This window comes from Rhinolophus sinicus, chromosome 16, assembly GCF_057876585.1.
Source record: "Rhinolophus sinicus isolate RSI-liver-muscle chromosome 16, RSI-T2T, whole genome shotgun sequence".
In the NCBI taxonomy this organism is placed as follows: Eukaryota; Metazoa; Chordata; class Mammalia; order Chiroptera; family Rhinolophidae; genus Rhinolophus; species Rhinolophus sinicus.
The window spans coordinates 7,311,116-7,324,991 of record NC_142516.1 but is presented as its reverse complement, the minus strand read 5'-3'; the positions used below and the strand labels follow the sequence as shown (position 1 = coordinate 7,324,991).

Sequence of the window (13,876 nt, the reverse complement as noted above, 5' to 3'; positions counted from 1 at the left end):
GTTGTCTCATGGGCTTCTCAATGCAGTGAAAGAATGCTGGGGTCTGCAGTCCTGGTCTGAGGTCTACCTTGGATGTGCTGTGTGACCTCAAGCAGGTCACTTCCCCTCCCTGGGCCTCTATTTCTCCCATCCATAAAATGGAACTAATCTTCCAGACCCAGCCTGTGCCAGGGCAGGCAGAGAGGGGTGAGCTGGCAAACAGAAAGCCCTGTGTGAGCCTGGAAATGGTCTTCAGAGACGAGGGGTTGTGGAAGCTCTCAGAGCAGGTGTAACCACCGTGCTTGACAGGTGCCCTGTCTCCTGCATGTTAGAGCTTGCGGGGCTCCCATTTCCGGGGCCTCCATGGGGTTTCCAGAGTAAGAGATGAGTGGAACGTGGATACAAACAAGGGCTCCATTCTGGTTTGCATGTGCCTCCATCTGTGTAGAGCCTTCCCAACTGGTGTGGGGTGACACACCAGCCCTCCCTGCCACGTGCTTCCCCCACATGGTCTGTAGTCAGTACGAGTCAGATACCCATGCCTTGTCATTTCCTGTTTGCTGTTTCTTACCACTCCACCGGCATCAGTCACTAGATCCCAGGCCTGGCCTTAGCCACATGGGGAAAGTGGATGCAGGCTTAGGAGGGAGTGAGGAGGGGATGCCGGCAGAGGGGCCCCTCGGCTCTGTCCCCCCAACTCTCAGCCTGAGACTGTGGGCAGAGCCTTGAATTGAGTCAGCCCACCGTGGGTCCCCAGCTGAGAACTGAGTGAAGGGATCCTGTCACAGAGCTGCGGGACTTCCGGTGCCACGGGTGCCGGGTGCCAAGCTTCCGCAGCACTGGGTGTGGTCTTGTGTTACAGGAGATGATCTCAGAGCAGCGCTGGGCCCTCAGCTCCCTGCTCCAGCAGCTGCTCAAAGAGAAGACGCAACGAGAGGAAGAGCTCCGGGAAATCCTGGTGCGTTGGGCTTCTGCGTCAGCATCGCGCTGGGCTTTGCTCTCCCCCAACACACCTGCCATTCTTAGAAACACTTTCATTATTCAAGTCATAGCTGTTCATCAAAGGCAAAATGGAAAACACAAAGGATAAGAAGCTCATTTCCAAGAGTTGTCTGCTGCTGCCGTTTGATGTACATTTTCCAAACACGGTGGTGCATATTGATAGCAGTGCATGTATATGCTTTAAGCATAGAACGGTGCCCCCGGATGACCAGCTCGTCTTCATCTATCCTTTTCGTGTCACTAAAATATTCCACTGTGAGCTTTTCATGGCTGCATTTGGATGGGTCATCGTGTAGTCTATTGCGGAACATTTTGGCTACTTCCGGTTCTTTACTTTGATAAGCAGTGCTCTCTGATCATCTTTGTAGCTAAGTATTTAAGGACAGCTGAGCATTTACTCAGGACAAATGCTGTGTCCAGGACAGGCTGTTTAATAGGCCTTTGACAGGAGTTGCCTGAGTGTCCCCTGTCCCAGATGGTTTGACCCTGGCCCATCATCGGGGTGGCAGAGCCCCGTTCAGGGGTAGTAGGTTGGGTCGTGTCCTCCGGAACCCAAGTGCACCTGAGTGGTGAGGATGGAGGCCCCGCCCATCAGCTGGGGCTGGGTGGACCGAGTGGCTCGCGTGCCATCATTACCGCTCCAAACGTCTTCTGAGCTCCGCTGTGGGCCAGGCCCTGTGCGGGCAACAGAGAAGCGTGAGACCAGCTTCCTTCCGGGCCCCGCACCAGCCCAGTGGCATGTTTGTGCTAATCACAAGCTGCCCATTCCTCACAGCACCTCGCTGCCATGGCCTGTGGATTGTAGTGATGTGGGAACCGTGCCCTTGGCGTTGTGCAGGAGCAGCCATATGCTGTGGCCCTGAGCTCCTGCTGGGAGGGCCTCGGGGGACTCGCTGCCTAGGGCACAGAGCACCACCTCAACATAACATGACTTACGTCAGGATCATAGTTTCCCGGAGAGAGGTATGTCCACAGCCTGGGGAGAGCCATGGCCCGAGACAGGAGCCGACGTGACAAGGTCCAGGAGGGACCACCAAAAGGCAGTCAGGTCCAAGTGGACTAGGGAAATGCCTGTGTTTCCACACACTCCCCATGACCCCAGTGTGAGGCTTCAGTCCTGGATGGGCCGGCTCAGCTGTTCAGAGCACAGGCTCCGGAGCAAGACGGGCCCGGGTCTGCATCCTGGCCTTGACACGAGGCAGCTCTTTGACCTTGGGCAGGCTACTAACCATGCTGAGCCTCAGTTTCTTCACCTGTGAAGCAGGACCTACTTCACAAGTTGTGAGAATTAAGTTAAATGCACCTCTCAGCACACAGCACAGTCTGGCACGTAGCACCCAAAGTGTGAGCTGCTGATGCTGGTGGTATCATTTGTTCACTGCTCCGTCCCAGCCTCTAGAACAGTGCCTGGCCCAGGACAGCACTCGAGGAGTCTTTGTTGAATGATGGAACAAAGGAATCTGTTTCAATAGCATGTTTATAATTTTCTGGCTTTGTCAGAACAGTAAAGGCCACTCAGAAGCTGCAGGTGTTTGGGAATCCTGCGTCTGTCCCTGCCTGGCACCCAGAAGACACGCCTGAGCTTTGTGGGAGAAGGCGGTGCCGGCTTAGTGCTTTGCGCTTTCCACAAAACGATGAGAAGATGCCCTTCGCAGACTAGTGACGCACAGAGCGAGGTGCCAGGTGTCAGCAGCCCAGGTTCAGGCTCCCCACCAGGTGTGCGGTGTCTGAGCTCATTCTCAGCAGTAAATCGCCCATAGGGGTGCTTCCTGCCTTTCCCGTTTCGGTAGTTTAAACGATACGGTAGCTGTAGGAAAGCTGTTTGTACAATACCAAGCTCCAATCACATGTTCAGAGGGGCTTAGTCCACAGTTGTCACTGTCATTGTTTTTATTTATTGACATAATTAACAGTGTCTGCTTCGTTCTTGGCAGACGGAGTTAGAAGCCAAAAGCGAGACCAAGCAGGAAAATTACTGGCTGATTCAATATCAACGGCTTTTGAACCAGAAACCCTTGTCCCTGAAGCTGCAGGTGAGGACAGGTGGCACCTGCGCCCACCAGGAGCCAAGAAGGCTCCATTCCGAGGGCCCTTCCAAGCCCCAGCGACGCCTGGCTGCTTCATCTTTCCAGTTTAATTTTGTGCATATTTCTGGTGGCTAGTGTGCCAAGTCCTGAGCTAGGCCTCGGGAGGGGACAGAAATTAGACAGAGGGAGCATTCATTCTAGTGAGGGGGAGACAGCCACTGGTCACTGTCGTGTGGAGCAGAGACCCGTGGGCCCACAGCGGGGCAGGGCCTGCTGTGCACACCAGCTCAGGTGGGTAACAGCCCTGTCTGCGAGTCCCTGCTGTGGACAGGACAGATGTGGGCCTCTCCCTTTCTCCCGGCCTCTCCCCCACACACTTTTTTTATTTATTTCAGATAAAAAAAAAGTCTTTCTATACATACTATTTTGACAACTTCCTTTTTCTCTTAGCAATAGTGATGGGCAGTTGTCCGTGTCCATACATACAGTTCTCAATGTTTCCAGACAGCTAGCTGCATAGTATGCGGTATATGGATGAACCCTCATTTATTTAAACAGTCCCCTCTTGATGGGTACTTCAGTTACTTACAATTTTCAAGTTTACACATAGAGCGGCAGTGAACTTCCTTGTGCATTTATCTCTATACGCTTACATATGCATTTTTGTAGGAAAAATTCCAAGAATACATTTTACGTATCATGTGATATATATTCAGACCCTTTTTGTGCTGTTGTACATAATGGCTTCTTGTTTTTCTCGGCTTGTCTCGTGGGTCTGCCATGCAGGAAGAAGGCATGGAGCGCCAGCTGGCGGCCCTGCTGGTGGAGCTGTCAGCCGAGCACTACCTGCCCATCTTTGCCCATCACCGCATCTCTCTGGACGTGCTCAGCCGGATGAGCCCCAGGGACCTGGCCAAGGTGGGCAGCAGCCTGTCGGGGAGGTTAGGCAGGAGGGCAGGCCACTGGCTCAACCTGGCCAAGGCGTCACCTTGCTCTTCTTACGTTATCAAATGTGCCGGGGTCCCCTTGCTTGCAGACGGCCAGAACACTTACCCCATCTGCCCCCAACCAGCTGAGGGGCCCGGCATGCCGTCTGGCTAAGGAAAGCCAGGGACATGGGTCCCGCTGACCTCAAACTTCCCACCCGCTCAGACTGGATGTTCACGTTGTAGGGCCAAGGCAGGGCCTTGGAGATCACCTGGTGTGGCCCTGACCCCTTCCCCCAGCCGTTTTACAGACGTCGTGCCAGCAGCACTGCCTGGGCCTGCTTACGTTCTGGGCACATCGCACTGACGCATTTACTCTTCAGAAGAGACGAGTAACGATGATAACTAACGTGTCTCGCACTTGCCAGTGTCAGGTGCTCTTCCAAGCTCTTCTCACATTCCAACTCATCGAGTCTTCCCAACCACCCCAGCAGGCGGGTGGCGTCCTTTTTCAGATGAGGAAACTGAGACACACGCTAAGGTAGTGATCAGCCTGAGGTCACACAGCAGAGCCGAAACGCACGCCGGGCGGTCCAGTGCCAGAGTCCATGCTGTGTACCCTCTGCGGGCCGCCTGTCCCTACGCAGAAGAGCTACCCAGGGGCCATGTCACCCGAGCTCAAGAACCTGTGTTCTGGAGGCTGAAGGCCTTTGTGCTTCAGGCACTGCCACTTCGCCACAGCTCAGCTTCAAGCGTGTGAACTGGGACAGAGGGTCCTGGCTTACTGGTCGTCATGGGGGTGACACGAGGTCATGCAGGCGAAGCTGTCAGCACAGTCCTTGGCACAGCAGAAGCACTTGTTAATCCGTAGCTGTTACTAGTGTTGGCTTCCTTTTGGCCTCAGTTTCACCCTCTACCACACTGACGGCCTCCACATTTCCAGCCGAAAGTGCCAGAAGCCAGGATTGAGGAGGTCCCGGTGGCTCTGTGCTGTGTAGCGGGCTCCTGCCCAGCCCAGGCCACAACCTGTTTTTCTTTGCACTGATGCAGGTGGGCGTCTCAGAAGCTGGCCTGCAGCACGAGATCCTGCGGAGAGTCCAGGAGCTTCTGGACGCGGCCAGGATCCAGCCAGGTACTGACCCCAGGGCCTCCACTGAGCAGAGGCTCCGACCTTAGGTGTGGGCTGTGGTTGGAGGCAGTGACCTGTGTGCATTTCCAGTCGCGTCCTAAGGGCCGGTGCTAGGCCCTGCCAGTCCTTAAGGTTCCCACCTAAAGGAACAGGATTCACCAATGAGAAAAACAGGCCACAGAAATGGAGAAAAGCAGAGTTTCCTTGTGGCAGTGAGGGGCCCTCCTGGCTCCCTGTCCCATACCTTTCCTAAGCCTGCCCTGCAGACATCAGGGACCACACCCAGGATCCTTGCGGTCACAGGAGAAACCAGCCGTAGCCAGTGCCTAACGCTGTGCCTGGGGCAGGCCTGTGGTTTGGGCACAGAAGGATGTTTGTGATGGGGTGTGACAGATAAAGGCAGGTCAGAAAAGCAGGAGGCCAGGAGAAGGCTGGTACCACGGCTGACACACGGGCAGGCATCTGTGCGCCGAGCATAAACCAGGTGCCAGGCATTTGCTGACCATTTCACATGTGCCATGTCCTGTCACCTTTGTTTTAACCCCAGGAGGTGGGCACTGTTGTTACCCTCATCTGAATGGTGAGGAAACTGAGGCAGAGAGAGGTTAACATGTTTCTTGTAACATCACACAGCGGGCAAATGGCTGCACCACTGGGCCTTGCTGCCCACCGCCCCCTGACAAGGGAAAGGGAGCCTGGGGCCTAGAACGGGAAGAAGGAGAGGGCAGGCATGGGCTGCTGGGCTGGGCGAGCCCATAGTACGGCCCGTCTCGGGCAGGGTCTGTCTGTTTGAATCAGAGGCTGAAGGTGGAGGTGCCAGACCAGACTGCAGGGGTGACGTAGGAGTTCGGGCTGCCCAAGAGGGAGGAGGCCTTCTGGCCTCCGTGATGTCTGCAGACTCCAACTTTCCAGCCACTTTTACTCCAGGGACATTGACTCTATCTAGGAAACAGCCATTAAACTTCCAGCTTTAATATCAAGTAATGTGCAAAACAAACACCTTTCAGATGTCCCCCCAGCACCAACCCCTGTCACTCTCAGAGGGGAGGTCAGGAAGAGTTTGGCACCAGGAACTGTGGTTGCCCAATCCCTAACCGGCAAAACTCCCTCGAGCAGGAGTCACGGGTGTCTTTTCACTCCGAGCCCCTTCAGCGTCCAGAATGGCTGCCTCTCACCCATCTCCCACCATCCCCAGCGCTAGCAAGAGCTGCTCCCTGCTCAGAGCTAATCAGCAAATTCTTCCTCCCCGCCTCCAAGTGTCCCGGCGGCCAGTGTGTGACGCCTGCGCTGCTTAGGGCTTCTTCCTGGCCGTGCCCACCCTGCACGGAAGGGAGCTTTGGCGGGATGGCTCCTCTCCAGCCCCAGAAGACACGGGAAATCCTCAGGCAGTTTCCTAGTAATTCTCGTATGGCTCCCAGGACTTGATATGCGTTATATTAAATATAGAAGGGACTCTTTACAGTGATGGTTTGGGGACACCATGATACCCTTAGAGTGTCTAGTGTTGTTGTAACAGCCTTTTAAACATGTTCAGTTTTTCTGACAGGCTCAGGGGAGACCTGCATGGCAGTCTCTACAAACTCAGAGACCGAAAGTAACCACACAGGATGGTCAGAACATAAAAATTCCTAACTAAAAAAGTAGTCACATCCTAGGCCTCCAGCTTCCTTGACAAAGGTCAGTCTTTACCTTAAGTGAGCCTGTCTGTTATCTTTTTGCATCTAAGATAACATACCTTTGAAATATCAGAGGAATCTCCTTTCCAGACCCTTCAGGGCACACCCAACACCAGAGCAGAGACCCCAGAACCCGGCATTGTTATCTTGCTGTCCCTATACTATCTCTGTGCTGTAAAGTGTTAATTATTAACTATCCTGTACCCACCAATGAAAAAGAAGTGTGTGTCTCTCCGTTTTATTTTTTATCCAGTCCCAGAGACTTTCCCTCTGCTTTCTCCCACCCCCTTAATCTACCTCCATTGGATTTCATGTAACCCTCCTTACATCTCCCCTTTGATTCTAACGTGTAATATAAGCTGCCAAACTGCCATTCTCCAGAGCATTTTCTCAATGACTGTTGTAAGGGCCAGTCCTGACGTCCTGCTTCAGGGCTGGATGATGGCTCCAGGCAGAGCAGTGGGCCCGCTGGGGGTTGCGGGGAGAGCTTTGGGGGCTGCTCAGTCATCTCCCTGCCCCTCTGCTTCATCCTGTCTTCTGGGTGACCCGGGAGAGAAGCTGAGAGTGTGGCCCAGTCCAGCCCAACCTCCCACACCGCAGCTCTACCAGCAGGTGGCCCTGTGGCCTTGAGCAAGTGGCTTCCCCTCTCTGAGCCTCTCAGAAAGTGAGGAGCCCTACTTGCAGGGTGGCCGCTAAGGATCCAGGGGATGTGAGGGGTGAGAGGCCCCACTTAACCAGTGCTGTAGCGTCCCTGCCAGCGTCCCAGCACGACCGATTTACACATGGGGCACGTGGCTCAGACAAGAGAAATAAGGGTACGTGGGAAGGCCACCCTTCCCCCAATTATGAGGGCAGGACACCCCCCACCTTCCAGCTCACTGTCCACTTGGGGCAGGCAGGGCCAGGGGCATCCCTAGGGGTTGAGATCACTGGGAGTGACCCTGGCTCAGCCTCTCTCTCTGGTCCCCACAGAGCTGCCGACACCACCCAAGGGTGAGGTCCTCGGGGCCCTGGAGCCTACTGCCCCTGAGGAGCTTCCTGAGTCAGTGAGTCCGTCGGCTCCGCCTGCAGAGCTGGAAGTGCAGACCTCAGAATGTGTCGTGTGCCTGGAACGGGAGGTATGTCTAGGGCAGGAGCCTCCCACCCCACCCCCACCCGCCTGCCCTGCCCCCACCCCCACCCGCCTGCCCCGCCCCCACCCCCACCCGCCTGCCCCGCCCCCACCCCCACCCGCCTGCCCCGCCCCTGTGGCCATCCCGAGCCCTCCCGGGCACGTGCAGTCTTCCTAGCACTTTTCTGCTTATATAAGTATACTGTGTTCATTAGAAATTGTGGGAAATACAGGAAAGAAAAAACAATACAGGAAATAAAAATGACCCACGATCCCATGACCCAAATGTGACCAAGGCCGACATCACTTTCTGGGCCTTTTTTTTTTTTTCCCCCCAAAAGAGAGTTTTTACCCTACTTAACAAATACACTAAGGAAAATGATACAATTTCCTCTGAACAGGATATTTTAAAACAGTCTTTTTAAACAAAACTTCAGCAAAATTAACTTGTAAAAATTAAACAACATAGTGTAGAAAATTATAATCCTCTCTCTACCATGCCATCCTACTGAGAAAAGGCGACCATGTTACAGCATTTGATCACCCGGAGATCTTACCAGACTCAGGGAATGCAGGATGTGGAGAGACTCACTGGTTCTAAATTGAACGAAAGTCCTGCTTTGGGGCCCCTTAGGTGGCTTCCAACTTGTTGCTGTGAACAGTGCTGTACCAAGCAGCCCTGAACTGACTTGGGAGCACTTGATGCTTTCCTTAGGATCAACTCCTACAGAGAGGAAATGCCAAGCAAAGCGTCACACACCTCCGTGGCTTCTGACCCAGAATGCTGCAGTCATTTTAGACTGAGGGGCTGGGCACGTGCACATAAAAAACAAACGTTGGGAACAATCTTCACGTCCGACAGCAGGCCCACACGAAGGGCACCACAGCCGTCACGCCGAAAGCGGGCGTGGGGCGTGTCTAAGACAGGGCAGACAGAAAGCAAGTAGTGAAACATGGGAAAATATAATCCCGGTTAGAAAGGGGTAGGGGCTTGTGGGTATTTATAGATTTTTAACAAAATATGGAGAAATCATACCAAAGTGCTAACAGAAGGCAGGACTAGATTTTCACTTGCTGTGGCATCTGTTTCCGTGATGTTTGAGTGGTTTAGGATGACCACACTATCCGGTTTGTAAGGTAAAGAACAAGGGGTCCGGGGCTGGGACTCAGTTACGCATCCCCGGAAACCAGACGGGCCAGAGCCTGGACGCTCCCACTCTCTCTCCTCAGGCCCACATGATCTTCCTCAACTGCGGCCACGTCTGCTGCTGCCAGCAGTGCTGCCAGCCACTGCGGACCTGCCCGCTGTGCCGTCAGGAAATCATCCAGCGCCTGCGCGTCTATCGCAGCAGCTGAGCTCCGCAGGGCCAGCCTGGTCCCTCTGGCCCCACCTGTACCACCTGCCAGCCCAGGGCTCCAGCTCACCCCCTGCTCTAGCCAGACTGGTACCCCCCTCTGCCCTGCGCCCTTCCCCACAGCCCCGGAGGGTGCACCCCACCCTTGCTCTCCAAGCACGCCTGGGCCAGGCGGGGGCAGGGAGTGTTCCTGACCGATAACCTGAATACTGTGGAGAAAGACAGCGGATCCCTCACGGCGCAAGGACAGGCTCGGACATGGAGAGGCAGCTGTGCCACCATCTGAGCACAGGACTGAGTATCCTGGCCAGTGTGGCTCTGCCCTCCCCTCCCCAGGAGCCTTGGTATCCTCATCAGGGGAACACGGACAGTGCCATCCCACTGGGTGGGCTGGTGGGAGTGCAGGAGGGCCCTGGCTGAGGGGAGCGGAAGCCCAGGTGGAGCTGGTGTGCGGAGTGGCCACAGGCCACCACAGGCTAGCCTTGGATTGACGGACTGGCGTGTGTTCAGTGGCCTGTGCCACAAGCAACGTGGGCCCTTCCTTACCTTCCTCACTCCTGCTCCCCAACACTCTGGGCCCCCCTGCTATCCAGACCTGCACCACCTCACCCCAGACAGCTCAGGGCAGGCAATGAGCTTTGCAGACCCAAATCAGGAACACCAATAAACCCACCTCCAGCCTGCTCCTTCAGTGTCATCACTGGGTCCTGATGGAGCTTGGGGAGGGGCGGGGTCAGGGCCTGGGGTGGGGCGGGAGGGGGCTGCACCTCAGTCTAAAGGAGGGGGAGGAGGTAGAGGCATTCCCAAATGTGACTTGATTGAAACCTCCCCTCGTTACAGGTAGAGAGACGGGGGCTCTGGGAGAAGGGCATGGAGAGGCAGCTGGAGTGGGTTGTGCTTTGTAGGTGCTCCACTGTCGTCATCCCAGCCGAGCAAGCCGAGGATGAGGGACTCAATGCCCAGGACCTTCCAGCTGGGACACGGCGGTGCTGGGTTTGGAACTGGTGCAGTTGAGCAGGTCGTGCATTGCACAAGTCTAGGGGCCATGCACAAGCTTGTTGCTGGAGTCACACATTTATTGTGCCTTTTCTGGCAGATGGTTTTGAGCCAAGGGCAGCTTTTTCTCTGGGCTAGAGGCAGGCCTGCTCAGGGCGCTTGGGCTCTGCCTCCAGCTACCTCTGGCCCTGGCCAGCCTTCCAGACTTGATTTTCCCATCCTTCCATACGGGTCACCAGGGGCCCTGACGCAGATTGGTGGTCACCAGGGGGCACTGAGTGCTCACCCAGGTGCAGCGCCGAGAGCCCGCTGGATGCAGGGACAGGCCCCGGGCTGGCAGAAAGAACCCTGGGCCTCAGTTTGGGACCATCCACCAATCCTGTGGGTGAAAGCCTCTGGCGGTGCGAGTCCTGCTTTTCAGGCAGGCGCTGGGGCCTCTTACGTCGATGTCTTCTTCGCCCGGGGAACTTGGATGGTTCCCTCTCCCCACTCACCCTTGAGGTCTGAGGTGGGAGGGACACTGCAGAGCACAGCACTGAATCCTCACAGGCCCTGGGAGAGAGGACTTTGATGATTCCCTTTCATAGGTAAGGAGCCTCAGGCTGAGTTAGTGACTTGCCAAGGAAACAGCAAGACTGCAGGTGAATCTCTGGTCTTCGGGCCCACAGTCCAGGCTGTTTCGTACCCAGCCCTTGTCAACAAGCCACCATGGACAGGCTGGTACCAGGGAAGCCAATGTCCCCCATGGCAACTGGCTGCCATACGAGGGACATGTTTTTACCCATGGATGAGGCAACCCATCCCCACCAGTTTTGGGGGTGGGGGGGTGACCCTGTGCCCATGACCTCACCCAAGGTTCCCACCTTCCTGGGTGGCATGGTGATGATGATGGCGCCACCGCCTAGAGCTGCTGTGAGGTTCCTGGTCCTGCACATAAGGTACGTGGCCCACGGGAAATGCTCAGTAACTGCTAGCTGTGTGATCAGGAGTCTTGAAAGCGCTGGCACTGCTGTTTAGGGCCAGCCTGAGCGCAGGACCCCTCCCACGGTGGGTGCCCCAGGGCCCAGTGGCTTGAAAGCTGCTGGCATCCCTCTTGGCCTCACTGTAGCCCTCCCTGCCTGAGGAGCACCCCGAACAGATCTATTAATAGCTAAGGAAGTTCTCTGACCTGCTGGCAGGCCAGTCACCTACATGCTCTACATCGTCTCTCTGAGCCTCAGTTTCCTCCTCTGTAAAATGGGATAAGACTGTGGACCTAGAGATATTCGGTCAAGTGACAAGCCCCAGAAACCAAGGTGCACGGGCCCCTAGACGCAGTCTCAGCCCAGGTCGTCCACTGCTGGCACCACACATAAGCCACTGGCTTTAAATAAAGCATTTATTGATTAGTAAAAGCTTAAACAGTTTGCATAATATTTTCAATACAATCTGGGAAGAACGATTGGAAAATCCCAAGAAAGGCACTAAAGGAGAGCATCTTAAGATGGAATGTAGTGAGATGTTTGAGATTGGGGCTGGGGAAAACGGGGGGGGGGGGGGGGGGGGCCCTGAGCACCAGCCACCACCACACATCCTGGGGGTCCAAGGCCAGGGCCCAGGAAGCAGATCCAGGGGACAGAGGATGCAGGGCTGGGTGGGGGCCCCACCCTGAGGACCCTGACGAGTCAGTTTCTGCCCTGCCCACCCTCTCCTCAGAGCAGGGAAGGGGTGTGGGGCTGCCGGGCTGGGGCTGCCTCAGCTTTACCCTCACCCCCAAGAACAAGAAGCTGAGGAAGGATGGCCGGCCTTCATATTCGAAGAGATTCATATTCGTAAAGGGTGAGGTGACTTAATGACTCAGGCAGCAGGGGCCAAGCCACCCTGACCCTAAATCCTCAGGCCACCAGCAGTGCCTTGGGGAGCCATGGCCCCTCAGGAGCCCCACCAGCTCCCTCCATGGACAGTGCGTACCTTGGAGGTGGCCCGCAGAAGACAATAGAATCCACACCCACTAAAGCCTGCCTCTGAGCAACGTGAGCAACGTGCCACCATCCCCTCAGCATGTACCCCAGCATGTGTGGGTACAGAAGGGCAGGGGAACGGAGGGACTCCCGAAGACTGGATCCCAGCAAGCAAGCGGAAGGAGACAGCCGGGGCTGGAAGTGGGGGCGAGACAAGCCTGAAGGCCGCTTGGCTTCCAGCAACGCTCCCTCTACCCTGTTGCCTCCGTTCGCACACTCCCAGCAGCACCTCGGCAGGGCTCGCTCCTTCTGCCCCTCTTCCTGCCCTCTGACACTTCCTCTCCCCAGACCAGCACTTACTGCGCCTTTCTCATTTCATCCCCAGGCCCACAGCCCCATCCCCCTTCATGCGGCAGCCCTCCCCTCGCATCCCCCAGCCTGGCTCCAGCCTGCAGAACCCCTCCTTGTATCTCCCCTCACCCGGGGTCAGGGAAAATGAGCCCAAGGTCCACTCCCAAACTGGCCTCTGGGCCCAGTGGGGAAGATCAGGGAGGGAGGAGGGGCGCAGAGCTGGGCCTCAGCGCTCCAAGTTCCTGGTTCCAATGAGCCCCGGGTGAGGGGAGAGAATTCGTGGGCTCTGAGTCACAGCAGACAGTGCCTATACCTCCCTCTTTGCAAGGATGGCAAGACCCACGAGGGAAACAGGCACAGAGGAAGGGCAGGAAGAGTGGACCCAGGGAACTGGGGTCCCAGGACACTCCCCAGCCCCCTCAGCTGTGCTCAGCCCCCAGCACAAAGAGGAAACCCCACAGAAGAGAAAACAGGGAGCAACAAAATATGACCAAACCCAGTAAAGTGACTCGGGTGGGCCCATCCCCGCCCAGCCCCACCTCCACCCAGAGGCACAGACCATTCGGTACTCTTGCCCGGAGCCACGCCTGCCAGTGCCTCGGAGGGAGGAGCCCATGTGCCTTGTCCAACAGAAGCTCGGGGACGACCAGCCTAGAACTCAGTCTGCACCCCTGCGCTGTCCTCGGTGGTGGTGTGGATGGTGGGACGGCCACCGGGGCTGGACACCTGCTCCCCGGTCTCCTGGTCGCTGGGCTTGGGGGGCTCAAGGTCCACAGCCTTTCCAGGCGGGAGTTGCCGGAGGGGCGAGGCGGGTGGTGAGTTGGCCTTGGGGGTGGCCACGGGCTGGGTGCTCTCCTGCACAGGGGCCCCATTGAGCAGGGGGCTGGCCAGCGGGGGGCTCTCAGCACGCAGATTCTGGGCCAGCAGGCCACGGAGCTCAGTGACACTGTCTAGGGACGCAGGTGACAGTGGCTCGGGGCCAGCCTCATAGGGCAGCCCTGCCTCCTCGTCCTGGACCACGGACACCACCTGCTTGGCACGCCGTCGCTTTTCCGAGATGGTGGCTGCTTCTGGGACACGGGAACCGGGGCTGCCGCTATCCCCACTGCTGCCACCACCACGACCACTGCCACCATACTCCTCACCCCAGTCGATGGGCGTGCCCTCGGCCAGCAGGTGCAGGTTGGGGTCACTATTATGCAAGACCACGCTGTCCCGGTACAGGTTGTGTTTCCTCTGCACGGCAGCCTCCTTCACGGCTGTGGGGCCAAAGGGCGGGGGTCAGGACACTTACCACGGGGACTGCGCTGCCACCACACCCAACACTGTGCCCAAATGCAACCAGCATCATCCCCCAGGGGCCTCGGGTGTCATGACTGGGATG

At 56.6% G+C, this 13,876-nt stretch overlaps 2 protein-coding genes across 6 annotated transcripts in view; one reads left to right on the top strand and one right to left on the bottom strand.

Moving 5' to 3' along the window:
- Positions 1-9,889, top strand: part of LRSAM1 (leucine rich repeat and sterile alpha motif containing 1) — a 36,617-nt gene extending 26,728 nt beyond the window's left edge. For all 5 annotated transcript variants that reach the window (XM_019728618.3, XM_019728619.3, XM_019728617.3 and 2 more), the window contains 6 exons: positions 842-937; positions 2,916-3,014; positions 3,795-3,926; positions 4,985-5,066; positions 7,712-7,857; positions 9,081-9,889. In XM_019728618.3, coding sequence (XP_019584177.2) covers positions 842-937; positions 2,916-3,014; positions 3,795-3,926; positions 4,985-5,066; positions 7,712-7,857; positions 9,081-9,206 — 681 coding nt within the window. In that variant the 3' untranslated portion in view covers positions 9,207-9,889. The remainder of the gene's footprint in view (positions 1-841; positions 938-2,915; positions 3,015-3,794; positions 3,927-4,984; positions 5,067-7,711; positions 7,858-9,080) is intronic.
- Positions 9,890-11,561: 1,672 nt separating this feature from the next.
- The window catches only part of NIBAN2 (niban apoptosis regulator 2), a 48,937-nt gene continuing 46,622 nt past the window's right edge, over positions 11,562-13,876 (bottom strand). Inside the window, exon 14 of the mRNA XM_019728629.3 lies at positions 11,562-13,751. Within this exon, the coding sequence (XP_019584188.2) occupies positions 13,144-13,751 (608 nt within the window). The 3' untranslated portion in view covers positions 11,562-13,143. The remainder of the gene's footprint in view (positions 13,752-13,876) is intronic.